General features: G+C 43.7%; 1 protein-coding gene across 2 annotated transcripts in view; it reads left to right on the top strand.

Annotated features, from left to right (window-relative positions):
* The first annotated feature begins 705 nt into the window (after positions 1-705).
* misp (mitotic spindle positioning) overlaps positions 706-26851 on the top strand; it is a 34389-nt gene continuing 8243 nt past the window's right edge. For both annotated transcript variants that reach the window (XM_034179282.1, XM_034179280.1), the window contains exons 1-2: positions 706-2770; positions 8183-8427. In XM_034179282.1, coding sequence (XP_034035173.1) covers positions 796-2770; positions 8183-8427 — 2220 coding nt within the window. In that variant the 5' untranslated portion in view covers positions 706-795. The remainder of the gene's footprint in view (positions 2771-8182; positions 8428-26851) is intronic.

The raw sequence follows: 26851 nt of genomic DNA, 5'->3' as shown, positions 1-26851 counted from the left end.
GGTTTTCCCCAGAAGCTTTGCCAATTATCTATGAAGCCCACCTCATTTTTTGGACACCACTCAGACAGCCAGCAATTCAAGGAGAACATGCGGCTAAACATGTCACTCCCGGTCTGATTGGGGAGGGGCCCAGAGAAAACTACAGAGTCCGACATTGTTTTTGCAAAGTTACACACCGATTTAATGATTAGATGAAATCCCTAGGACGAGTTCGTTCAAATGTAAGTAGTGGAAATGGCCAAAAATGGCAAAAATAACCTCAAAATCGAAACTTAAAATCAAAATGGTCGACTTCCTGTCGACATTTCACCAAGACGTTAAGAGAGTTTTTTGTGTGTCCCAGCATGGTAAATATGTGTACCGAATTTCGTCTGGATGTCTCTGAGTAGGTCTGTGAGGTTCATAGCTCACTGTCCCATAATGCACTGCATTCCATCTGACAGATGTATGATTTTTTTTCACACATTCTGAGCACGTTTTGATGGCGGGATCAATGTACAAGTGGTTACCAAGGCAACATGAGGCTTTATGGCAGCTGCTGTAAACTAGTGTCACTTGTATGTCTCGTGTGATAAAACTTACTGGCATTCCTCTCACTTCCTGCTCCACCCACTAGTACCATGTGACTTTGCTGTGAATCCACAAAGGCTCCGCCTTTGGTATTTACATACTATCTTTGCTGTCTTCTGTTGTTTCCATAGTAACTGACCCGTCCCCCCCTGGAAGCTGACGACAAGCAGGTTCAGACTTTACAGGATTTCCTGTTGTCATCCTCAGTTACAGTTAGTGCCGAGAATGATGGACAGCTCTCCAAGGAGGTGGATCTTAAAACCACTGTCACCAGTGCTCCAATCTTCAGACCTCCGGACTGTCCCCAGCAACTCTGAAAGTGAAATCCCAAACCTGGATGCCACTGAGAAGACAGTGGTCCTCACCTCCAACACCAGCTCAGTTGCTCATAGCCGTTCTTCAGGAGCAGTGTCGTACCATTGGGGTGATGTATCTAAGGATGTGGAGGTGGATTACAGGCGGGTTGCTGTGTTGGAGGACAGCGGAAGTACCAGTGATGAGTGGCATCCAAGCAGCCCTGGCAGCAGCATCAGCTCAAATTCTGGCTTTTACGCTTTTGTGGAGGATCCAACAAGTCCAGAAGCAGTGCAGAATGAAATGTGGATGGTCTCACCACAACGACAAGCACATCTACTTATCATCAAGGAGGACCAGGTCTACAAAGTCCAGACATACACCAGCAGCCAAAAGCCAAAGAATCTGTTTCAAGAGATTGATGATGACTTGCACTATAAAGTAGATGAAAAGGACATCATGAAAGTGGTTGGTGAAAAAGAAGAGCAGAAGCTTAGAAAGGAGATTATTCGTGGCCAGGCACCAAAGAAGAGCTTAACTGTCAACAAATCTTTTGAGGATCGCAAACAGAGCAGTGACACAAACTGTCTGATTGAAGGTTTTAGTCTTTGCTACAGTTCTGCTGGCTCCAAACCAGATGTGACCCTTCCAGATGATCCTGAAACCATTGATCGGGAACAAATCAACTTCAGGGTAGCCCGCCAGCAGTTCCTGAAGATGGAGCATGACCAGCAGAAAGCATTCTGTGATCATAGGCAGTCTTCAAAAACTCCTCAGCACATGTCTGTGAACCGAGATTCTGATTTGTTTTCAAAGAAGCAGGTAGATGAGGTCAACCAAGAGTCCAAGCCACACGCAGCTTTGGATGAAGACAATAACTTTGCTTTGAGAAAAGTGACAGAACACTGGAGTGGAGAGAATTTAAGCAGGCAGAGCAGCGTGTTTGATGACTGGGACCTGCAGTCAGAAGATGATACAGGCCGGTCTATTTCCAGCTTTTGGCAACATCACAGGAACAGCAGGTCTACAAGTGAGCATGAGACACCAATTGAGAGGGAGATCCGATTGATTCAGGAACGTGAAATGAATTTACGACTCTCACGAGGCCTGATGGACAGCAGCAGCAGAGCAGAGATGGTCGAGATAAAGACCAGATGTGTGCAGGGTTCACCGGTACCCTTCAAGGCCAAGGAGAAGAACCGAGTGAGCATCATCTCAAAGACTGAGATCCACAAGGAAAGCCAAGTTCCTCCAGAGAAGCCCATGGAGAGAAAGAAGAATGAGAGCATGAGGACAGATTACATTATGTGGCCTGTAGAAGCTGAAGCAGTTCTGTCTCCCTGCTGTCCACATCGACACACTGAGGAAACAGAGTTGTGCATCAGCAAGATGAGCTCAGGTCCTACCTCCACCAGTCTGGGTGGTTTAGAGGTCCAGAACCGACAAACAAAATCCCAACAGGATCTGACAGAGCTGAAAAGGACTCAAGCTGACCGTTTGGCCACATCTCCAATGGTGGTGACAGATGGTGAGGATAAACTGGGTCTCCTTCAATCTAGTGAAATTGGCACGTCTTCATCCTCTCATTACGCTTCCTCATTCGCTCTACCATCAACGCTAACACCTCAGTACCACCCCTCCTCCACCTGGACCTCAACCTCACCCTGGTCCACTCCTCATTCCTGGAGAGGGAAGTTGCAGTCAAGAACATACAGAGCTCCAGACTTCATTGAAAAGGAGATTGAGGAGAGTCTGAGGAGAGAGGAGGAGCTTCGACAGCAGAGGGAGTCCAAGAAGGAGAACCTGAACTGGCTACTGTCCCCTCTCCAGGTGCAGCAAGAAGAAAAGAAGACCCTCAGTCTGGCCAGCACTGTGTCTCCGGCGCTGTCCTTGGACAAAGATACAGGTATGTAGTTATTGTGATTGAATTTTTTTGTTGGGTTATGAGGCTGAAAATGAGCACTAATGTGAAACGTGTGTGTGGCGTGAACCTACTTATGTAAGACCTACAACCCCAATTCCAATGAAGTCGGGACGTTGTGTAAAATGTGAATGAATGAATGAATGAATTTATTTGGCACACAGACTCAACAATAACAAAAAACTGATACAAAAGACAATTCCACAGTGACATGTGTGACTAAAAGGGGGTGAGCAGGAGCAAAGCTTATAAACACCCACCCCTTATATATACATACATACATACATACATACATACATTTATACTCATTACCGACCCCCAGAGCAAGCACACAGGTGACAGTGGTAAGGAAAAACTCCCTCCGATGTATTGAGGAAGAAACCTCAAGCAGACCAGACTCTAAGGGGTGACCCTCTGCTTGGGCCATGATACAGACATTTAACAACACAAACTCAAATCCCGTCATCATAAACATCTCTAGTGAACACCATATCTTTATCTACATATATACATATATACACATACCTACATACACCTGAATGAGTGATGATACATACATGTCCACACACACACACACACACACACACACACACACACACACACACACACACACACACACACACACACACACACACACACACACACACACACACACACACACACACACACACACATGCATATATTTGTCCATAATTAAACAATACCAATAATTCAAATCATATTTTCTTCACTGTAATACTTTGTTATAATATTCTTTTTAAGTAATCTCTTGAAAAATACTAACGTGCCACACATTCTAACACTTCTTCACCCCAATCACAGACACACAAAAACCCTTTGCATTTGTTCTTCTGGTGGTTTCTTAAAAACTGCACAACCTCATAAACGGTAACCGGATTCCCTCAATCTGAACAGATTCCGGACATGTCTCGGTAAGGCTTGGCTTTTTGCTTTAAACAAAGTTTGAATTGTGATGTAATCCACCATGTCTATGAATTTGAATAAATTTAGAGACACAAATAGAGAACGCGTTGGTTCACAGTAATGTTTGTTGCACATGATTTTTATAGCTCATTTTTGTAAATGAAATATTTGATTAGTATTTGATTTGTAAGTGTTTCCCCACATCTCAACACAATATGTCATGTATGGAGTTATCAAGGAGTGATATAAAGTAAGTAACTCCTTTTGTGAAAGTATGTCTTTAGTTTTATACAAAATGGTGATGGATTTTGACATTTTCAATTTGATATAATTTATATGTGATTTCCAGCTGAGTTTGTTATCAATTATAACACCTAGGGATTTGTTCTCCATTACTAATTCTATTTCCATATTGTTTATGGTAAGGTTTCTACATTTAGGTACTTGTTTATTTCCTAATATAATACATTTAGTTTTCCCAAGATGGAGTGACAGTTTATTAGCATCAAACCAAGCCTTAAACTTTTTCAACTCATTCTCCACCATGTCCAGAAGCTGTTCTAGATTATCACCACTACTGAAGACAGTTGTATCATCTGCAAATAAAATACACTTTAGTGATTGCGACACCCAACCTATATCATTAATATATAAAATAAACAACAAGGGACCAAGCACAGAGTCCTGCGGCACTCCACAAGTAATTTCCCGAAGTACAGGGTCAGTGTTATTGAACTGAACATATTGAAATCTTCCCTGTAAATAACTTTTTATTCAGTCATATGCAAGACCTCTGATCCCATATTTTTGTAATTTAGTTAGTAATGTTGCATGATTCACCGTGTCAAACGCTTTCTGTAGAGCAAAGAAAATGCCAACTGTATATTGTTTTCTATCAACTGCCATCGCTATACTTTCAACAAAATACATCAAGCCAGTGATGTAGTCCGAGATTTTCTGAATCCATATTGCTCATCACAAAGTATTTCATGCTTTAATAAATAGTCATGCAATCTCTTAGCAAATATTTTTTCTAGAATTTTGGAAAATTGTGGTAGGAGTGAAATAGGTCTATAATTAGAAAAAACATGTTTGTCACCGGTTTTAAACAAAGTTATTACTTTAGCTATTTTCATTTGAGAGGGAAATTTACCAGTACTTAATGACATATTGCAAATGTGGTTGAAAGGTTTTACTATACAATCAATAATTATTTTCAATAAAGCCATATCCAGATTATTATAGTCAGTCGATTTCTTACTTTTAGAATTATGAACCAAATCCATTATTTCTTTTTCGTCGGTTCCACCAATAAACATTGACACAGGTTTATTGAATGTATTATTGTTAATCCAAGAATTATTACTCGTAGAATCAATACTACTTGCAAGATTCCTCCCCACATTAACAAAGTATTCATTAAAATGATCAGCAATAGATTTATTTGCATCAACCATGGTGTTATTATCTGAATAAAAAAATGGAGGATAATCCCTAGAAATTTTATACTTTTTTATCATCTCATTTATGATATTCCAAGTATTTTTAATATTGGTTCTATTTTTTTCAAGTAACTCACTGTAAAACCTATTCTTACTAAGTTTCATAATGTTTATTAATTTGTTCTTATATGTTTTATATTTGCTTTCAGCTTCCTTAGTTCTTAATTTTATAAATTGTTTATACAATGAATTTTTCTTTTTACATGCATTCTGAAGACCCTTAGTTATCCATGGTTTGTTACTGTACCGATTTCTATGATTTTTTTCAAGAGGACAATGTTTATCATATAACCTTGAAACAATGGAGACAAAAGTATCATGTGATTTGTCAATATCGTCAATATAGACTTCATTCCAGTTCTGAAGTGTTAGTTCCACTCTTAAATTATCAATAGCTACAGGTGTTAATTTTCTAGTCAAGGTTCTAGTATCACATCGGGGGTTACCCATATGCAGCGATCCAGAAACAGTGAAAACCTGCAAGTGATCACTAATATCACTTAACAGTAGTCCCCCACTGAGATTACATAATGTAACGTTAGTTAAAATGTTATCAATGAGAGTTGTTGAATTCAGTGTTATTCTACTTGGATGAATAATAGATGAATACAGTCCCAAACAATATAAAGAGTTTATAAATGAGGTGGTTTATGGATGATTATGAGGATTTAAAAAATCTATATTAAAGTCTCCACAGATAAATAAATGCTTGTTGCTACTAATTTTATTATATGTTCCCATCACTATATCCTCGAACGTGTCGATATTTGTTCCAGGAGCTAAATGCAGCTAACAACCATATTGCTGGAATTTGTAGATGTAATTTCGACGGTAACACACTCCATAATGTTGTCATCTGCAAATTACATATTCTTAACAAGTTTGCAATTGTAATTTTACCTTACAGCTGTATGTAACTGGGCTGCCCTGCCTCACCCCTCTCTTTATTGGAAAAAAATCTGAGCAGATGCCATTTACTCTAATTCTTGATTTTGGGTCTTTATTGATAGTATTGATCCAGCTAATGAAAATACAACTAAATCCAAACTGTTCTAATGTATAGTTTAGGTATATCCAGTCCACCCTATGAAAGCCTTCTCCGCGTCGAGCGGAAGGAGCATTAGAGGGTGGACGGATTTCTTGGCTGCTGATTGAATCCTGCAACAAATCCCGTTTGGTCTGGCTTAATTAATTTCCCAATGTATGTCTGCATTCTTTTTGCCAGAATAGAGCCCAGAATCTTTACATCATTTCCTAATAAACTTATTGGTCGGTATGATGCACATTCTTTTTGGTCTTTTCCTTGTGCCACGCATTTTCAATGGGCGACAGGTCTGGACTGCAGGCAGGCCAGTCTAGTACCCGCACTCTACCCTCTTACGTGTAGAAAGTTCTCCGGATTCTCTGAATCTTCTGATTATATTATAGACTGTAGATGATGGAATCCCTAAATTTCTTGCAATTGAACGTTGAGAAACATTGTTCTTAAACTGTTGGACTATTTTTTCACGCTGTTGTTCACAAAGTGGTGATCCTCACCCCATCTTTGCTTGTGAATGGCTGAGCCTTTTGGGGATGTTCCTTTTATACCCAATCATGACACTCACCTGTTTCCAATTAACCTGTTCACCTGTGGAATGTTCCAAACAGGTGTTCTTTGAGCATTCATCCACTTTCCCAGTCTTTTGTTGCCACTGTCCCAGCTTTTTTGAAACATGTTGCAGGCATCCATTTCAAAATGAGCAAATATTTGCACAAAAACAATAAAGTTTATCAGTTTGAACATTAAATATCTTGTCTTTGTGGTGTATTCAATTGGATATAGGTTAAAGGTTTTATTTACATTTCATACAATGTCCCAACTTCATTGGAATTGGGGTTGTATCTGAGTCTTAAGTCTTACAAATAGCAGAAGAACTCAGTGCTCCACGTTAAACCAGGCCTTTGGTGTTGTCCTGTACCTCATGATGGCGATGCACCAACCCTGACCCTGACCACACTTCATTTTAAGACCAACACGCCGGTGGCGCACAACTGCCTGCATGTATATTTGCTGCTGAGACAATGGTGGGTGTGGAAACCACAACTGATAACACCAATTGGAGATGAGATGAGGGCTGCTTGGTTTCCGGGATGTAAGGCGGGGCCATTTGTCTGTTTGGAGCAGGATATTTTGAGTCAGCATCGCCTGGTTTCAGTGAGGTTTGGTCACAGAGGTAGACCTTGGACCGAGGAAGAGCTGATTACATTTTGGGGCAAATCCATCCCAAGGGTGCAAGTTTACCTTCTGAGCATTCACAGGTAACTTTACAGTCATAGAAACTGAAAGATGTGCAGTAACAACAGGAGTAACTGTAACTGTAAGTTGGTGAAGTAACTGATTGGTTAACTGAGTTCAAGTATCGGGTCACTTAGAGTAACAAAGGAATTTATGAATTCAACTTTTATTATGTCTCCCATTGAGTTTCATCTTGTTTGTGCTTTGGGGAAACAGCGCCCCCACCTGCACCCCAGCTCAGTGAGAAGGCTAATAGCCAGTTTATAACAGTTTATAACCTGGTTATAACCCATTTATAAACAGTTTAAAGCCATTAATAGAAGTATATAACCAATTTGTAATCTGTTTAGAACCAGTTTTTAACCTGTTTAGAATCTGTTAATATCCAGTTCATAGCCAGTTTGTAACCTGGTTATAAACACTATAATAATAATAATGATAGTAGAGGGTTTTTATTGTCATTATACATACATACAACAAAATTTGTCCTCTGCATTTAACCGGCCTAATTACACTTAGACATAATCCAACCACTAGTGGCAGTGTGCAGCCACAGTTCTGCACCCAGGAACCAACTGCAGATGTAGAGATGCTGCCTTGCTCAGGGGCAGAGAAAGGAGCAGACCGTAAATAAGCAGGCTTTTGACTGTGGGAGGAAACCCAGTGATTCTGAGGCTTCCTGGTGCCTTTCAGGTGAAGCCGGCAGTCTGTCATCTCATGCTGCTGTGCGTCCATCCATCTCCTTCATCACTGCTCAGCCCTGGACCGGCTCAAGTCCCTCCTGGTCCACCGGCGGCCCCGTGGTCTCTTCGTCCTCACCGCTCCCTCTCTCCTCCCTGGTGCTTGGGTCTGGAGCACCTCCTCAGAGGAGCCTGGCGGGGGCGCTGCTGCAGGAGTATGAGGAGAGAACAGCCAAACTGAAACTGGAGGAGAGCTCGGTGAGGAACAGGAACATTTTCACTCATTAATTCAGGAACAAAATCTCACCTTTGACCCTGAGGAGGCGGTTCACAGATTTTACAGAAATCAACCAAATTTATTCAATTTCACTGATGAACACATAAAAAACATGTTCATATCAGCAGAGCTCAACTCACCTTGAATCCACAAAACCTCACCATTTTGAAGAAACTATTTTAGTACATGCTGGCTCCGCCCCTTTTTGCCACCACTGGTTTGAGTTCTGGTGTTGTTGACCAAATGGTACACAGTAAAATGACCGGTGTTAAATTAAGACTGACAGTGAACATATGGTCGCACTCTGGTCAGATTGGGACCGTATGTTCACTGTCAGTGTTAATTTAACACTGGTGATTTTACTGTGTACCCCCTAATGCTGCGTTTACACATAGGCAGGACGCGTTACGAATGTCATATTTGTGTCATTCTTGGCACATTCCTGACATTCTCAACATGACTTAACGCATCTGAATAGGTTTCTTTATAGTGTGTGTTGGTGTGTGATAACAAGAAAATAAACAAACGGGAAGACAACCAACAGACAAAAACAGATCAAAGCAAAGAAATAAAAGCAGATCAAACACACCCCCTGACTGTGATAATCCTTAATATCATTGCTGTACTATGCTGAAGAAGGACAGTGATGCCAAGTTGGCTAAAAGTTTCATTCAAATGCTCATCAGCGTGCTCCTGCAAGTGTTCCACCTGCTGCTGCTGTGCCTGATGTTTGAGAAAATGAGCGACACGAGAGCTGCGGGGAGCCACACATCTGGCTCTCTCCATCTCTTCCTGCTCTCTGCGCCACTCCATGGCACAAAGCCCATCTAAGCATGAAGTCACAAAGTAATTCTGCTGTGGATTAATTTAGATTTTGAGGAGCAAACTGGAGCAATTTGAATTGCTCAGCAGCTGATGGTTGGATGAATATGGGTGTGTGGAGAAAATTTGCCTCATTCACAACGTGACAGAACGTAACAATGTGCTGTTTCATGCAATAGTGTGGAAGATTATTCTTGACCGTGCATAATGGTTCCAGATAATTCGTCAGCAACACGCGCCATTAATTGTAACGTGTGGTAAGAGGTTGCAGTAGTTCCTGAGGACACCTGACGCCTCTGCCTCGAATCATCACATTTGTGATCAGCGGCCAAGAATGTGTACTTCATGGCATTCGTGACTTGTCATCGTTATGTGTAAACGCAGCATAAAAATCGGTCCGCCCTGCCTTCACTGCGCATGCATCGTATCTGTGCGTCAGCCACGGCTCACCAATTACCACCACATTTCAAACTGACTTTAGAATGATTTAAGAGGATTTACTTTGTCATCTGATGGTTAATATTCCCTTTGATTGCTTTGGGTGAAGACAGTCAGTCTCAGAGAGTCAGTCTCAAAGAGTCAGTGTCAGACAGTCAGTCTCAGAGAGTCAGTCTCAAAGAGTCAGTCTCAGAGAGTCAGTCTCAGAGAGTCAGTCTCAGACAGTCAGTCTCAGAGAGTCAGTCTCAAAGAGTCAGTCTCAAAGAGTCAGTCTCAGAGAGTCAGTCTCAAAGAGTCAGTCTCAGAGAGTCAGTCTCAGAGAGTCAGTCTCAGAGAGTCAGTCTCAGATGCATGCACAGTGAAGGCAGGACGGACCAATTTTTAGAGGGGATTATTCGGTCTGTGACACCAGATCAGAATCAAATATCCAACAAAGTTCAGTGAAAGCTGGAAGTAAAATGTCCTGATATGACCCTCGACAGAACATCAACAGATTCAGTTAAAGATCATCTCTCAGTCCAGTCAAGACTGTTTTAAAAAAAATTCTATACCAGATTATGAATCATTTCCTTCAAGTCTGTAACTTGTGTAGTTTCTGATATAGCTGCTAAAAGTAAAATAAGCCAGAGTGTGCCATAAAAATATGAGACATAGCCACAGACATTTTTGATCCAGAGTTGTGATGTCACCTTGTGGGCTGATTTTTACCTGCCTGAAGCTCCGCCTGCCCAGTTACAGTCCACTTCGTGCCTGAATTTACACCAGTACATCCACTCACTCTGGGTTGATTTTTATATACAAATTTTACTTTAATTTAGCTTTCAAGTCAAATTTGAGTATTTTGTTGGTCTCCACCTCCTTTGTAACCCACTGAGTATTCAGAAAAAAAAAAAAAAAATCAAATACGTCTCAATAAGACTGAACAATATCATATCAATAGAGATATAATATTTGGCTTCCATATTGAGATATGGCCATTTCGCCACATTGTGCGGTCCTACTGTCAGCTAGCTGAAAATTGTAAGTTGTCATTTCGGCTGTCACCACAGCGGATACAGCCAGATCCGCACTGGTAATCGGCACACGTTTTACACCAGATGCCCTTCCTGACGCAACTCCAGTTTCACCCAGAGAAACACGCACAGCCACTGGTGCTCCGAAGAGGTCTCCTATCCAAGTACTAAGCAGATGCTGCACTTCTTAGCTTCTGCAATCTGATGGGATCAGACTGACACAGAGCAGACCGGCTGCGTCAACTAGCTGAAAAGTCTGAATATTAATTTACATCTACACAGGTCTATTTGTACTGTCAATTTTTAGGCTGGAAGAGGGGTTTTAATAACATTATGTAATTGTAAGTGATGCTCAGAGTAATAAGACTGGCTTATCTTTATCATAGGATCAGTTGAAAATGAAAAGACAGGGGGACAAGATATATAACTTCTTTGGAAAGAGAAGCAAATCAAGCACAGATCAGGCAAAAACAGAACTCAGAGATAGTGAGGACTGTCCAGGTGTGTGAGACACAAATAAAGAAAAATGCTTAAAATGGTGGGGGGTTAAGAAGGTCATAGTTGGGGGGTCTGGGAGCTGAGGCTTTTAGCCATGCTAATGCTCCCCAGAAGCATTTCCTGAAAAAAGTCTGAAGGAGCTAAATGACATGGTGAGATGCTGAAGAGCTTTGCTATGTTCATGTCCGCAACATATATATATTAGATAATAAATACAAACCCTGACACACAGCTGCCTCCACTGATTTTATGCCTCCCGTGTTCACACACAGCAGCCATGTTGAATATCATTCTGTCTCTGGCGCCACTCCGATTCCACACGGCTCCATATGTAAACAAAGGCCTTATCTCCTTTCAAAACCTCCAAATTCTCCGAGTTCCACTTAATAGTCAATAAACATACGCTCGTCCTCGTCATGTTTGTGTTGCTTGATTCTGCCATTTGTCCAGCGGCACTCAGTGACCTGGTAAGAGTCCACGTTGCTAACACAGACAGCTGGGAGTCAGTTCAAGTCCCGTGTCCATGTCGCACCTCTCCTAATGAGATTGCAAACAAACCCATCCACTGCTGTCAACATTTCATTTCCGTGAGAAATAACACGCTTCAGTTGAGCGCTGTTGACCACACGGATGGTCGAGATAGAATCCTTGTTTAGACGCAGCTGTTTTTGAAGCATATTTCTCACACAGCTGAGGTGTGTGTGCACTCCAGCTTTTCCCTCAAAATCTGATCTTTTAGGAAAACTTTGCACCTTTTAGCCATCAGGACTGGTGTTGCTGGACCCTCCCACAACACACCTGTTCACCATTTCAATGTATTCAACATGAAACTCTACCAAAAACACTGAATTTTCAGTGTTTTTGCCAAAAATTCACCTTGTTGAATGGAACATTTCATCTTTCACCTCATAAAATATTCTTTGCATTGCATGAATGAAAAAACGTTCATTATTTGTTTTATATAACACCTAAAATAGATCCTTATCATTTGATATTTTATTAATTTATAAACAAGAGAAAGGGGACTTACATTTTCACTGGTCCTTTGAGGTCAAGGGTGTTACAGTGAAGTCCAAAGAACAAGGTTAGGACCCCAAATGCAGGAAGCTGAAATGGGAAATAACCAAATAACAGTTTTATTGTACAAATCCAAGGGGAGGGACACTGACAGAGGGAGACACTGAGTGGACCAGAATGATGAACGGAAGAGCTCCCAAACCAGATGGTAGAAGTACAGAGAACCAGGACCAGGCAGCCGTGTCGGAGCTGACAGGAGACCCGAATGCTGATGACACAAGAAAAACAGTTACTAAATCCAGGCAGCACAGAGTCAAAAACTGCAAAGAGTGAAATCAAAGAACACTGAGGCCAGGTACCAGGCAGGTACAACTGAGTTCCTGGCGATTGTAGAGAGGCATGGCCGGGGTTTAAACACAGGTGGAGGTGATTGCTGAATCAGCTCCGTGACGCGGCGCCTGGAGACACAGGAAGGGAGGGGGAGCAGAGCAGACACCAAGGTAGTACAACAAAGAGGTTCCAAACAGTCCAACAGGAACTTTAAATGGCAGTCCAGTCCAAATGTGTTCTCAGTCAACTTATAAAAACAGTCAGACAGTTCAAAAACAATCCAATCCAAAGCAGTTTGTGTACAGGCTGCCGTCTGCTTTCCTCAGTCCAGCGAGAAATCGCGACAGAAATTTGTTGAGCTCTTCATCTGCCAGCGCTTCTATTTCAGCTACAGATGCCCCAGAAAATACTGCTAATAGCTCCAGACGACTTCCGACGTACTGGATTTGTTTTTTGTGTTAGAAGAATGAGCAGCGTCAATAAGCTCGTTCAAATCGGCATCTGTCACCAAAACAAATCCCACCATGTTTGTTTTTGAACTAAGCACTGTCGTTGTGTCAAAGGTTGCGAGAGTGATCTGGGTGTGCCATCCTGTCTGTTGTAGGCTACCTAAGGCATCAGTCCTGGGACCCCTTCTATTTAATCTGTATATGGTGCCACTTGGATGCATCATCAGCAGTTATGGGGTCTCATTCCATTGCTATGCTGATGATACTCAGTTGTATCTGAGGCTGGATGTCAGTGTGTCTGAGATCCAATCTTCTTTTGCTCCATCTCCATCACCCTCTGCTTCCTCTCCTTCTCTAGCTACTCCTCTTTCTACTCTCACAGCCTATCTGGAGGAGATTATGTCTTGGATGCAGCAAAATGTTCTCCATCTTAAGAGTTCAAAAACCCAAGCAATCCAAATTGGCACTGTCCATCAAATTCAACAATGCAAAATCCTCAGCATCGCTCTTTCCACCACAGTCACCAACCTTGGTGTCATTTTTGATCCACAACTCACCTTTGAATCCCATTTAAAACACATCTGTAAAACCTCATTTTTTCACCTTAGTAATATAACTAAATGTAGGCCCGCACTCTCCCTTTCTGATTCTGAAAGCTCGTCCATGCCTTTGTCTCCTCCAGACTGGACTATTGCAATGCACGTCTCATTGGGACTCCTGGCAAGAACATACAAAGACTTCATTATGTCCAGAACAGCGCTATGAGGTTGCTGATGAGAGTGCGTAAGCACGAGCACATCACTCCCATCCTCCATTCACTTCACTGGCTTCCCATTTCTGCCTGGATCACATACAAAATGTCACTGCCTCCATTGATCCATCCATTTTCTTCCGCTTTATCCGGAGTCAGGTCGCGGGGGCAGCAGCTCAAGCAAAGCCGCCCAGACCTCCCGATCCACACACACCTCCCCCAGCTCCTCAGGGGGAACCCCAAGGCATTCCCAAGCCAGCCGAGAGACGTAGTCTTTCCAGCGTGTCCTGGGTCTTCCCAGGGGCCTCCTCCCAGTGGGACGTGCCCGGAACACCTCTCCAGCGAGGCGTCCAGTGGGCATCCGGAAAAGATGCCCGAGCCACCTCAACTGACTCCTTTCAACGTGGAGGAGCAGCGGCTCGACTCCGAGCTCCTCTCGAATGACCGAGCTCCTCACCCTATCTCTAAGGGAGCGTCCAGCCACCCTGCGGAGGAAACTCATCTCGGCCACTTGTACTCGCGATCTCGTTCTTTCGGTCATGAGCCAAATCTCATGACCATAGGTGAGGATCGGAACGTAGATCGATCGGTAAATCGAGAGCTTTGCCCACCTACTCAGCTCTCTCTTCACCACGACGGTCCGATACAGCGACCGCATCACTGCAGATGCTGCACCGATCCGTCTATCGATCTCACACTCCATTCGTCCCTCACTCGTGGACAAGATCCCAAGATACTTAAACTCCTCCACTTGAGGCAAGGACACTCCACCAACCTGAAGAGGGCAAAGCACCTTTTTCTGGTCGAGAACCATGGCCTCGGATTTGGAGGTGCTGATTTTCATCCCGGACGCTTCACACTCGGCTGCAAACCGCCCCAGTGCACGCTGAAGGTCCTGATTTGACGAAGCCAACAGAACCACATCGTCCGCAAACAGCAGAGACGAGATTCTGTGGTTCCCAAACCAGACCCCCTCTACACCCTGGCTGCGCCTAGAAATTCTGTCCATAAAAATAATGAACAGAACCGGTGACAAAGGGCAGCCCTGGCGGAGGCCAACGTGCACTGGAAACAGGTTTGACTTACTACCGGCAATGCGAACCAAGCTCCTGCTGCGGTTGTACAGGGACCGGACAGCCCTTAGCAAAGGACCCCGGACCCCGTACTCCCGGAGCACTCCCCACAGGGTGTCCCGAGGGACATGGTCGAACGCCTTCTCCAGATCCACAAAACACATGTGGACTGGTTGGGCAAACTCCCATGAACCCTCGAGCACCCGATGGAGCGTGTAGAGCTGGTCCAGTGTGCCGCTACCAGGATGAAAACCACACTGCTCCTCGTGAATCTGAGGTTCGACCATCGGTCGAATTCTCCTCTCCAGTACTCTGGAATAGACCTTACCGAGGAGGCTGAGGAGTGTGATCCCCCCCCAAGACAGCCCCACAATATCCAGAGACTTAAGGTACTCAGGACGGATTTCATCCACCCCAGGAGCCTTGCCACCGAGGAGCTTTCTAACCACCTCGGTGACTTCGGCCTGGGTAATGGATGAGTCCGCCTCCGAGTCCCCAGTCTCTGCTTCCTCTTTGGAAGACGTGACGATGGGATTGAGGAGATCGTCGAAGTACTCCTTCCACCGCCCCACAACATCCCCAGTCAGGGTCAACAGCTCCCCACCCGCACCGTAAACAGTGCTGGTGGAGAGCTGCTTCCGCCTCCTGAGGCGTTGGACGGTTTGCCACAATCTCATCGAGGCCAACCGATAGTCCTCCTCCATAGCCTCCCCGAACTCCTCCCAGACCCGAGTTTTTGCCTCTGCGACCGCACGGGCTGCGGCACGCTTGGCCTGCCGGTACCTGTCAGCTGCCTCTGGGGTCCCACCTACCAGCAAAGATAAGTAGGACCCCTTCTTCAGCTTGACGGTGTCCCTTACTTCCGGTGTCCACCACCGGGTTCGGAGATTGCCGCCACGACAGGCACCAGAGACCTTGCGACCACAGCTATGAGCAGCCGCATCGACAATGGAGGTGGAGAACATGGTCCACTCGGACTGCATGTCTCCAACCTCCCTCGGGATCTGGGAGAAGCTCTCCCGGAGGTGGGAGTTGAAGACCTCGCTGACAGAGGGTTCCGCCAGTCGTTCCCCGCAGACCCTCACGATACGTTTGGGCCTGCCAGGTCTGACCGGCTTCCTAACCTCCCAGCGGATCCAACTCACCACCAGCTGGTGATCAGTCGACAGCTCTGCCCCTCTCTTCACTTGAGTGTCCGAGACACGTGGGCAAAGGTCAGATGATACGACTACATAGTTGATCATCGACCTCCGGCTCAGGGTGTCTTGGTGCCACGTGCACTTATGGACACCCTTGTGCTCGAACATGGTGTTCGTGATGGACAAACTGTGACTAGCACAGAAGTCCAACAACTGAACACCACTCGGGTTCAGATCAGGGAGGCCGTGCTTCCCGATCACCCCCTCCAGGTCTCACTGTCGCCGCCCACGTGGGCATTGAAATCCCCCAGGAGAACAATGGAGTCCCCAGTCGGAGCGCTATCTAGTACCCCTCCCAGGGACTCCAGGAAGGTCGGGTACTTTGCACTGCTGCTCGGCCCGTAGGCCGAGACAACGGTGAGAGACCTGTCCCCGACCCGAAGGCGTAGGGACGCGACCCTCTCGTTCACCGGAGTGAACTCCAACACTTGGCGACTGAGCTGGGGAGCAATAAGCAATGCGACCCCAGCTCTCCGCCTCTCCCCATGGGCAACGCCAGAAAAATGAAGCGTCCAGCCCCTCTCCAGGAGTTGGGTACCAGAGCCCAAGCTGTGCGTGGAGGTGAGCCCGACTATCTCTAGTCGGTATCTCTCAACCTCCCGCACAAGCTCAGGCTCCTTCCCCCCTAGCGAGGTGACATTCCATGTCCCAACAGCCAGGGGCTGTGAGCATGGACTGGGCCGCCGGGCCACCCGCCCTCGACCGCCACCCAATCCTCTCTGCACCCGACCCCCATGGCCCCCTCTGCAGGTGGTGAACCCACAGGAGGGCGGGCCCACGTCACTCTTTCGGGCTGAGCCCGGCCGGGCCCCATGGGCTAAGGCCCGACCACCAGGCGCTCGCGCGTGAGCCCCAACCACAGGCCTGGCTCCAGGGTGGGACCCCGGCTCTGCCATACCGGGCGACGTCACGGTCCTTGATCTTTTACTGGTCATGGAGGTTCTGAATTTCACTGCCTACTTTTCAATATTTATATGGTAACGCCCCATCATACCTCACAGAACTCCACACCCCTCACTGTCCTGCACATTCTCTTCGCTCCTCCAACACCCATCTTCTTCTCACTCCTAAAAATATTCTGAGTTTGGTAACAGGGCCAGTCGGTTGTTGGCATTTCAGCTGCGAAAATCACAATCAAGCAGAGCAGTTCATAAAGTTAAATGCCCAAAGTCTGGGGTAGTATTCCAGATTTTCCACTCTTATTATTGCCCCCTTCCTGAATTGCCACCTTATTGTGGTGGAGGGTGGACTTTTTTCTGGTTCCGGAGCACAGCGGTGTTCTGCTGTATCTGTTAGCTGTTTGAACTGAGCTGTTTGAGTTCTTTGAATTAACAGTCTTTTTCAAGACTTTTTTACTTTTTTTTTTTACTTTTTCACCGTGCTCCAACGCCTAAAGAAGACCTCTAACGGTCGAAGCATCGCGACGGAGCTCTTTTATCAGCTAACCTTCATCAGCGTTGGCAAGCTAACTAGCTTGCTAACGCTTTTGTTTTTATTTTTATTTTATTTTTAGCACTGTTGTCGTGCTGCTCCACAGCCTGCCTAGTGGATTTTTATTTTATTTTAGCACTGTTGTCGTGTGTTACCTGTGCTGCTCCACAGCCTGTCCAGTGGATTTTTATTTTATTTTTTAGCACTGTTGTCGTGCGTTACCTGTGCTGCTCCACAGCCTGTCCAGTGGATTTTTATTTTATTTTTTAGCACTGTTGTCGTGCGTTACCTGTGCTGCTCCACAGCCTGTTCAGTGGATTTTTATTTTATTTTTTGGCGCTGTTGTCGTGCGTTGCCTGTGCTGCTCCACAGCCTGTCCAGTGGATTTTTATTTTATTTTTTACCACTGTTGTCGTGTGTTACCTGTGCTGCTCCACAGCCTGTCCAGTGGATTTTTATTTTATTTTTTACCACTGTTGTCGTGCGTTACCTGTGCTGCTCCACAGCCTGTCCAGTGGATTTTTATTTTATTTTTTAGCACTGTTGTCGTGCGTTACCTGTGCTGCTCCACAGCCTGTTCAGTGGATTTTTATTTTATTTTTAGCACTGTTGTCGTGCGTTACCTGTGCTGCTCCACAGCCTGTCCAGTGGATTTTTATTTTATTTTTTAGCACTGTTGTCGTGCGTTACCTGTGCTGCTCCACAGCCTGTCCAGTGGATTTTTATTTTATTTTTTAGCACTGTTGTCGTGCGTTACCTGTGCTGCTCCACAGCCTGTTCAGTGGATTTTTATTTTATTTTTTGGCGCTGTTGTCGTGCGTTGCCTGTGCTGCTCCACAGCCTGTCCAGTGGATTTTTATTTTATTTTTTACCACTGTTGTCGTGTGTTACCTGTGCTGCTCCACAGCCTGTCCAGTGGATTTTTATTTTATTTTTTACCACTGTTGTCGTGTGTTACCTGTGCTGCTCCGCAGCCTGTCCAGTGGATTTTTATTTTATTATTTTATTTTATTTTTTATTTTTTTTTTTATTTTTTTTTAGCACTGTTGTCGTGCGTTACCTGTGCTGCTCCACAGCCTGTCCAGTGGATTTTTATTTTATTTTTAGCACTGTTGTCGTGCGTTACCTGTGCTGCTCCACAGCCTGTCCAGTGGATTTTTATTTAGCGCTGTTGTCGTGCGTTACCTGTGCTGCTCCACAGCCTGTCTAGTGGATTTTTATTTTGTTTTAGCACTGTTGTCGTGCGTTGCCTGTGCTGCTCCACAGCCTGTCCAGTGGATTTTTATTTTTATTTTATTTTATTTTTTAGCACTGTTGTTGTGCGTTACCTGTGCTGCTCCACAGCCTGTCTAGTGGATTTTTATTTTATTTTAGCACTGTTGTCGTGCGTTACCTGTGCTGCTCCACAGCCTGTCCAGTGGATTTTTATTTTGTTTTATTTTTTTGGCACTGTTGTCGTGTGTTACCTGTGCTGCTCCACAGCCTGTCCAGTGGATTTTTATTTTGTTTTTATTTTTTTTGGCACTGTTGTCGTGCGTTACCTGTGCTGCTCCACAGCCTGTCCAGTGGATTTTTATTTTGTTTTTATTTTTTTTGGCACTGTTGTCGTGTGTTACCTGTGCTGCTCCACAGCCTGTCTAGTGGATTTTTATTTTATTTTTTACCACTGTTGTCGTGTGTTACCTGTGCTGCTCCACAGCCTGTCCAGTGGATTTTTATTTTATTTTTACCACTGTTGTCGTGTGTTACCTGTGCTGCTCCACAGCCTGTCTAGTGGATTTTTATTTTATTTTTTTTTTAGCACTGTTGTCGTGTGTTACCTGTGCTGCTCCACAGCCTGTCTAGTGGATTTTTATTTTATTTTTTACCACTGTTGTCGTGTGTTACCTGTGCTGCTCCACAGCCTGTCCAGTGGATTTTTATTTTATTTTTTTTTTAGCACTGTTGTCGTGTGTTACCTGTGCTGCTCCACAGCCTGTCCAGTGGATTTTTATTTTATTTTTTTTTTACCACTGTTGTCGTGTGTTACCTGTGCTGCTCCACAGCCTGTCTAGTGGATTTTTATTTTATTTTTTTTTAGCACTGTTGTCGTGTGTTACCTGTGCTGCTCCACAGCCTGTCTAGTGGATTTTTATTTTATTTTTTACCACTGTTGTCGTGTGTTACCTGTGCTGCTCCACAGCCTGTCCAGTGGATTTTTATTTTATTTTTTTTTTAGCACTGTTGTCGTGTGTTACCTGTGCTGCTCCACAGCCTGTCCAGTGGATTTTTATTTTATTTTTTTTTACCACTGTTGTCGTGTGTTACCTGTGCTGCTCCACAGCCTGTCCAGTGGATTTTTATTTTTTTTTTACCACTGTTGTCGTGTGTTACCTGTGCTGCTCCACAGCCTGTCTAGTGGATTTTTATTTTTTTTTTACCACTGTTGTCGTGTGTTACCTGTGCTGCTCCACAGCCTGTCCAGTGGATTTTTATTTTATTTTTTTTTTGGCACTGTTGTCGTGCGTTGCCTGTGCTGCTCCACAGCCTGTCTAGTGGATTTTTATTTTATTTTTTACCACTGTTGTCGTGTGTTACCTGCGCTGCTCCACAGCCTGTACAGTGGATTTTTATTTTATTTTTTTTTTACCACTGTTGTCGTGTGTTACCTGTGCTGCTCCACAGCCTGTCCAGTGGATTTTTATTTTTTTTTTACCACTGTTGTCGTGTGTTACCTGTGCTGCTCCACAGCCTGTCTAGTGGATTTTTATTTTTTTTTACCACTGTTGTCGTGTGTTACCTGTGCTGCTCCACAGCCTGTCCAGTGGATTTTTATTTTATTTTTTTTTTGGCACTGTTGTCGTGCGTTGCCTGTGCTGCTCCACAGCCTGTCTAGTGGATTTTTATTTTATTTTTTACCACTGTTGTCGTGTGTTACCTGCGCTGCTCCACAGCCTGTACAGTGGATTTTTATTTTATTTTTTACCACTGTTGTCGTGTGTTACCTGTGCTGCTCCGCAGCCTGTCCAGTGGATTTTTATTTTATTATTTTATTTTATTTTATTTATTATTTTTTTTTTTATTATTTATTTATTTATTTATTTTTTAGCACTGTTGTCGTGCGTTACCTGTGCTGCTCCACAGCCTGTCCAGTGGATTTTGATTTTTATTTTATTTTTTTGGGCGCTGTTGTCGTGCGTTACCTGTGCTGCTCCACAGCCTGTCCAGTGGATTTTTATTTAGCGCTGTTGTCGTGCGTTACCTGTGCTGCTCCACAGCCTGTCTAGTGGATTTTTATTTGTTTTAGCACTGTTGTCGTGCGTTGCCTGTGCTGCTCCACAGCCTGTCCAGTGGATTTTTATTTTTATTTTATTTTATTTTTTAGCACTGTTGTTGTGCGTTACCTGTGCTGCTCCACAGCCTGTCTAGTGGATTTTTATTTTATTTTAGTACTGTTGTCGTGCGTTACCTGTGCTGCTCCACAGCCTGTCTAGTGTCGGATTCCCTGTTTGGGAATCCGCTAGCTTAGCGTAGCTACTAGCTCTTAGCCGTTTTAGCATGGCGGCTTCTCCTGTCTCTCCCGTACTTTTCTGCTCTGGGTGTGAAATGTTTAGTTATTCCTCGGCCTCTTTTAGCAGTAACGGTACATGTAATAAGTGCAGCTTATTCGTAGCTTTGGAGGCCAGGCTGGGCGAATTGGAGGCTCGGCTCCGCACCGTGGAAAATTCTACAGCTAGCCAGGCCCCTGTAGTCGGTGCGGACCAAGGTAGCTTAGCCGCCGTTAGTTCCCCCCTGGCAGACCCCGTGCAGTCGGGAAGGCAGGCTGACTGGGTGACTGTGAGGAGGAAGCGTAGCCCTAAACAGAAGCCCCGTGTACACCGTCAACCCGTTCACATCTCTAACCGTTTTTCCCCACTCGACGATACACTCGCCGAGGATCAAACTCTGGTTATTGGCGACTCTGTTTTGAGAAATGTGAAGTTAGCGACACCAGCAACCATTGTCAATTGTCTTCCGGGGGCCAGAGCAGGCGACATCGAAGGACATTTGAAATTGCTGGCTAAGGCTAAGCGTAAATTTGGTAAGATTGTAATTCACGTCGGCAGTAATGACACTCGGTTACGCCAATCGGAGGTCACTAAAATTAACATTGAATCGGTGTGTAACTTTGCAAAAACAATGTCGGACTCTGTTGTTTTCTCTGGGCCCCTCCCCAATCAGACCGGGAGTGACATGTTTAGCCGCATGTTCTCCTTGAATTGCTGGCTGTCTGAGTGGTGTCCAAAAAATGAGGTGGGCTTCATTGATAATTGGCAAAGCTTCTGGGGAAAACCTGGTCTTGTTAGGAGAGACGGCATCCATCCCACTTTAGAGGGAGCAGCTCTCATTTCTAGAAATCTGGCCAATTTTTTGGGATCCTCCAAACTGTGACTGTCTAGCGTTGGGACCAGGAGGCAGAGCTGTGGTCTTATACACCTCTCTGCAGCTTCTCTCCCCCTGCCATCCCCCTATTACCCCATCCCCGTAGAGACGGTGCCTGCTCCCAGACCACCAATAACTAGCAAAAATCTATTTAAGCATAAAAATTCAAAAAGAAAAAATAATATAGCACCTTCAATTGCACCACAGACTAAAACAGTTAAATGTGGTCTATTAAACATTAGGTCTCTTTCTTCTAAGTCCCTGTTGGTAAATGATATAATAATTGATCAACGTATTGATTTATTCTGCCTAACAGAAACTTGGTTACAGCAGGATGAATATGTTAGTTTAAATGAGTCAACACCCCCGAGTCACACTAACTGTCAGAATGCTCGTAGCACGGGCCGGGGCGGAGGATTAGCAGCAATCTTCCATTCCAGCTTATTAATTAATCAAAAACCTAGACAGAGCTTTAATTCATTTGAAAGCTTGTCTCTTAGTCTTGTCCATCCAAATTGGAAGTCCCAAAAAACAGTTTTATTTGTTATTATCTATCGTCCACCTGGTCGTTACTGTGAGTTTCTCTGTGAATTTTCAGACCTTTTGTCTGACTTAGTGCTTAGCTCAGACAAGATAATTATAGTGGGCGATTTTAACATCCACACAGATGCTGAGAATGACAGCCTCAACACTGCATTTAATCTATTATTAGACTCTATCGGCTTTGCTCAAAAAGTAAATGAGTCCACCCACCACTTTAATCATATTTTAGATCTTGTTCTGACTTATGGTATGGAAATAGAAGACTTAACAGTATTCCCTGAAAACTCCCTTTTGTCTGATCATTTTTTAATAACATTTACATTTACCCTGATGGACTACCCTGCAGTGGGGAATAAGTTTCATTACACTAGAAGTCTTTCAGAAAGCGCTGTAACTAGGTTTAAGGATATGATTCCTTCTTTATGTTCTCTAATGTCATATACCAACACAGAGCAGAGTAGCTACCTAAACTCTGTAAGGGAGTTAGAGTATCTTGTCAATAGTTTTACATCCTCATTGAAGACAACTTTGGATGCTGTAGCTCCTCTGAAAAAGAGAGCTTTAAATCAGAAGTGTCTGACTCCGTGGTATAACTCACAAACTCGTAGCTTAAAGCAGATAACCCGTAAGTTGGAGAGGAAATGGCGTCTCACTAATTTAGAAGATCTTCACTTAGCTTGGAAAAAGAGTTTGTTGCTCTATAAGAAAGCCCTTCGTGAAGCTAGGACATCTTTCTACTCATCACTAATTGAAGAAAATAAGAACAACCCCAGGTTTCTTTTCAGCACTGTAGCCAGGCTGACAAAGAGTCAGAGCTCTATTGAGCTGAGTATTCCATTAACTTTAACTAGTAATGACTTCATGACTTTCTTTGCTAACAAAATTTTGACTATTAGAGAAAAAATTACTCATAACCATCCCAAAGATGTATTGTTATCTTTGGCTGCTTTCAGTGATGCCGGTATTTGGTTAGACTCTTTCTCTCCGATTGTTCTGTCTGAGTTATTTTCATTAGTTACTTCATCCAAACCATCAACATGCTTATTAGACCCCATTCCTGCCAGGCTGCTCAAGGAAGTCCTACCATTATTTAATGCTTCAATCTTAAATATGATCAATCTATCTTTGTTAGTTGGTTATGTACCACAGGCCTTTAAGGTGGCAGTAATTAAACCATTACTTAAAAAGCCATCACTTGACCCAGCTATCTTAGCTAATTATAGGCCAATCTCCAACCTTCCTTTTCTCTCAAAGATTCTTGAGAGGGTAGTTGTAAAACAGCTAACTGATCACCTGCAGAGGAATGGTCTATTTGAAGAGTTTCAGTCAGGTTTTAGAATTCATCATAGTACAGAAACAGCATTAGTGAAGGTTACAAATGATCTTCTTATGACTTCGGACAGTGGACTTATCTCTGTGCTTGTTCTGTTGGACCTCAGTGCTGCTTTTGATACTGTTGACCATAACATTTTATTACAGAGATTAGAGCATGTCATAGGTATTAAAGGCATTGCGCTGCGGTGGTTTGAATCATATTTGTCTAATAGATTACAGTTTGTTCATGTAAATGGGGAATCTTCTTCACAGACTAAAGTTAATTATGGAGTTCCACAAGGTTCTGTGCTAGGACCAATTTTATTCACTTTATACATGCTTCCCTTGGGCAGTATTATTAGACGGTATTGCTTAAATTTTCATTGTTACGCAGATGATACCCAGCTTTATCTATCCATGAAGCCAGAGGATACGCACCAATTAGCTAAACTGCAGGATTGTCTTACAGACATAAAGACATGGATGACCTCTAATTTCCTGCTTTTAAACTCAGATAAAACTGAAGTTATTGTACTTGGCCCCACAAATCTTAGAAGCATGGTGTCTAACCAGATCGTTACTCTGGATGGCATTTCCCTGATCTCTAGTAATACTGTGAGAAATCTTGGAGTTATTTTTGATCAGGATATGTCATTCAAAGCGCATATTAAACAAATATGTAGGACTGCCTTTTTGCATTTACGCAATATCTCTAAAATCAGAAAGGTCTTGTCTCAGAGTGATGCTGAAAAACTAATTCATGCATTTGTTTCCTCTAGGCTGGACTATTGTAATTCATTATTATCAGGTTGTCCTAAAAGTTCCCTAAAAAGCCTTCAGTTGGTTCAGAATGCTGCAGCTAGAGTACTGACGGGGACTAGCAGGAGAGAGCATATCTCACCCGTGTTGGCCTCCCTTCATTGGCTTCCTGTTAATGCTAGAATAGAATTTAAAATTCTTCTTCTTACTTATAAGGTTTTGAATAATCAGGTCCCATCTTATCTTAGGGACCTCATAGTACCATATTACCCCATTAGAGCGCTTCGCTCTCAGACTGCAGGCTTACTTGTAGTTCCTAGGGTTTGTAAGAGTAGAATGGGAGGCAGAGCCTTCAGCTTTCAGGCTCCTCTCCTGTGGAACCAGCTCCCAATTCAGATCAGGGAGACAGATACCCTCTCTACTTTTAAGATTAGGCTTAAAACTTTCCTTTTCGCTAAGGCTTATAGTTAGGGCTGGATCGGGTGACCCTGGACCATCCCTTGGTTATGTTGCTTTAGACGTAGACTGTGTTTCATAATTATTGTATGGCCTTGCCTTGCAATGTGGAGCGCCTTGGGGCAACTGTTTGTTGTGATTTGGCGCTATACAAGAAAAAAGTTGATTGATTGATTGATTGACTCCTAGGTCTTGATCCCGCACCATATGAGACTGTGCTTTCTTCCACATAGCCCCTCGTCTGTGGAATGCCCCGCTTCCTCATCTGAGTGCCCCACAGACTGTTGAATCTTTTAAAAAAGGCCTTAAAACATTTCTTTTTACCCGATGTTTTGATGTTTGAATTTTTGCTTCCCCTATTGTTCTAGTGATTGTTTTAATAATCTGCCTACTTTTTGTTTCTGTTTTTATAAATCTTTCCTTTTAATTGCTTAGCCGCCGTTAGTTCCCCCCTGGCAGATCCCGAGCAGCCGGGAAAGCAGGCCGACTGGGTGACTGTGAGGAGGAAGCGTAGCCCTAAACAGAAGCCCCGTGTACACCGCCAACCCGTTCACATCTTTAACCGTTTTTCCCCACTCGACGATACACCCGCCGAGGATCAAACTCTGGTTATTGGCGACTCTGTTTTGAGAAATGTGAAGTTAGCGACACCAGCAACCATAGTCAATTGTCTTCCGGGGGCCAGAGCAGGCGACATTGAAGGAAATTTGAAACTGCTGGCTAAGGCTAAGCGTAAATTTGGTAAGATTGTAATTCACGTCGGCAGTAATGACACCCGGTTACGCCAATCGGAGGTCACTAAAATTAACATTGAATCGGTGTGTAACTTTGCAAAAACAATGTCGGACTCTGTAGTTTTCTCTGGGCCCCTCCCCAATCAGACCGGGAGTGACATGTTTAGCCGCATGTTCTCCTTGAATTGCTGGCTGTCTGAGTGGTGTCCAAAAAATGAGGTGGGCTTCATAGATAATTGGCAAAGCTTCTGGGGAAAACCTGGTCTTGTTAGGAGAGACGGCAGCCATCCCACTTTGGATGGAGCAGCTCTCATTTCTAGAAATCTGGCCAATTTTCTTAAATCCTCCAAACCGTGACTATCCAGGGTTGGGACCAGGAAGCAGAGTTGTAGTCTTACACACCTCTCTGCAGCTTCTCTCCCCCTGCCATCCCCTCATTACCCCATCCCCGTAGAGACGGTGCCTGCTCCCAGACTACCAATAACCAGCAAAAATCTATTTAAGCATAAAAATTCAAAAAGAAAAAATAATATAGCACCTTCAACTGCACCACAGACTAAAACAGTTAAATGTGGTCTATTAAACATTAGGTCTCTCTCTTCTAAGTCCCTGTTGGTAAATGATATAATAATTGATCAACATATTGATTTATTCTGCCTAACAGAAACCTGGTTACAGCAGGATGAATATGTTAGTTTAAATGAGTCAACACCCCCGAGTCACACTAACTGTCAGAATGCTCGTAGCACGGGCCGGGGTGGAGGATTAGCAGCAATCTTCCATTCCAGCTTATTAATTAATCCAAAACCCAGACAGAGCTTTAATTCATTTGAAAGCTTGTCTCTTAGTCTTGTCCATCCAAATTGGAAGTCCCAAAAACCAGTTTTATTTGTTATTATCTATCGTCCACCTGGTCGTTACTGTGAGTTTCTCTGTGAATTTTCAGACCTTTTGTCTGACTTAGTGCTTAGCTCAGATAAGATAATTATAGTGGGCGATTTTAACATCCACACAGATGCTGAGAATGACAGCCTCAACACTGCATTTAATCTATTATTAGACTCTATTGGCTTTGCTCAAAAAGTAAATGAGTCCACCCACCACTTTAATCATATCTTAGATCTTGTTCTGACTTATGGTATGGAAATAGAAGACTTAACAGTATTCCCTGATAACT

This window comes from Thalassophryne amazonica, chromosome 10, assembly GCF_902500255.1.
Source record: "Thalassophryne amazonica chromosome 10, fThaAma1.1, whole genome shotgun sequence".
Classification (NCBI taxonomy): Eukaryota; Metazoa; Chordata; class Actinopteri; order Batrachoidiformes; family Batrachoididae; genus Thalassophryne; species Thalassophryne amazonica.
The sequence above is the reverse complement of the archived record's forward strand: the minus strand, read 5'-3'. Positions and strand labels throughout refer to the sequence as shown.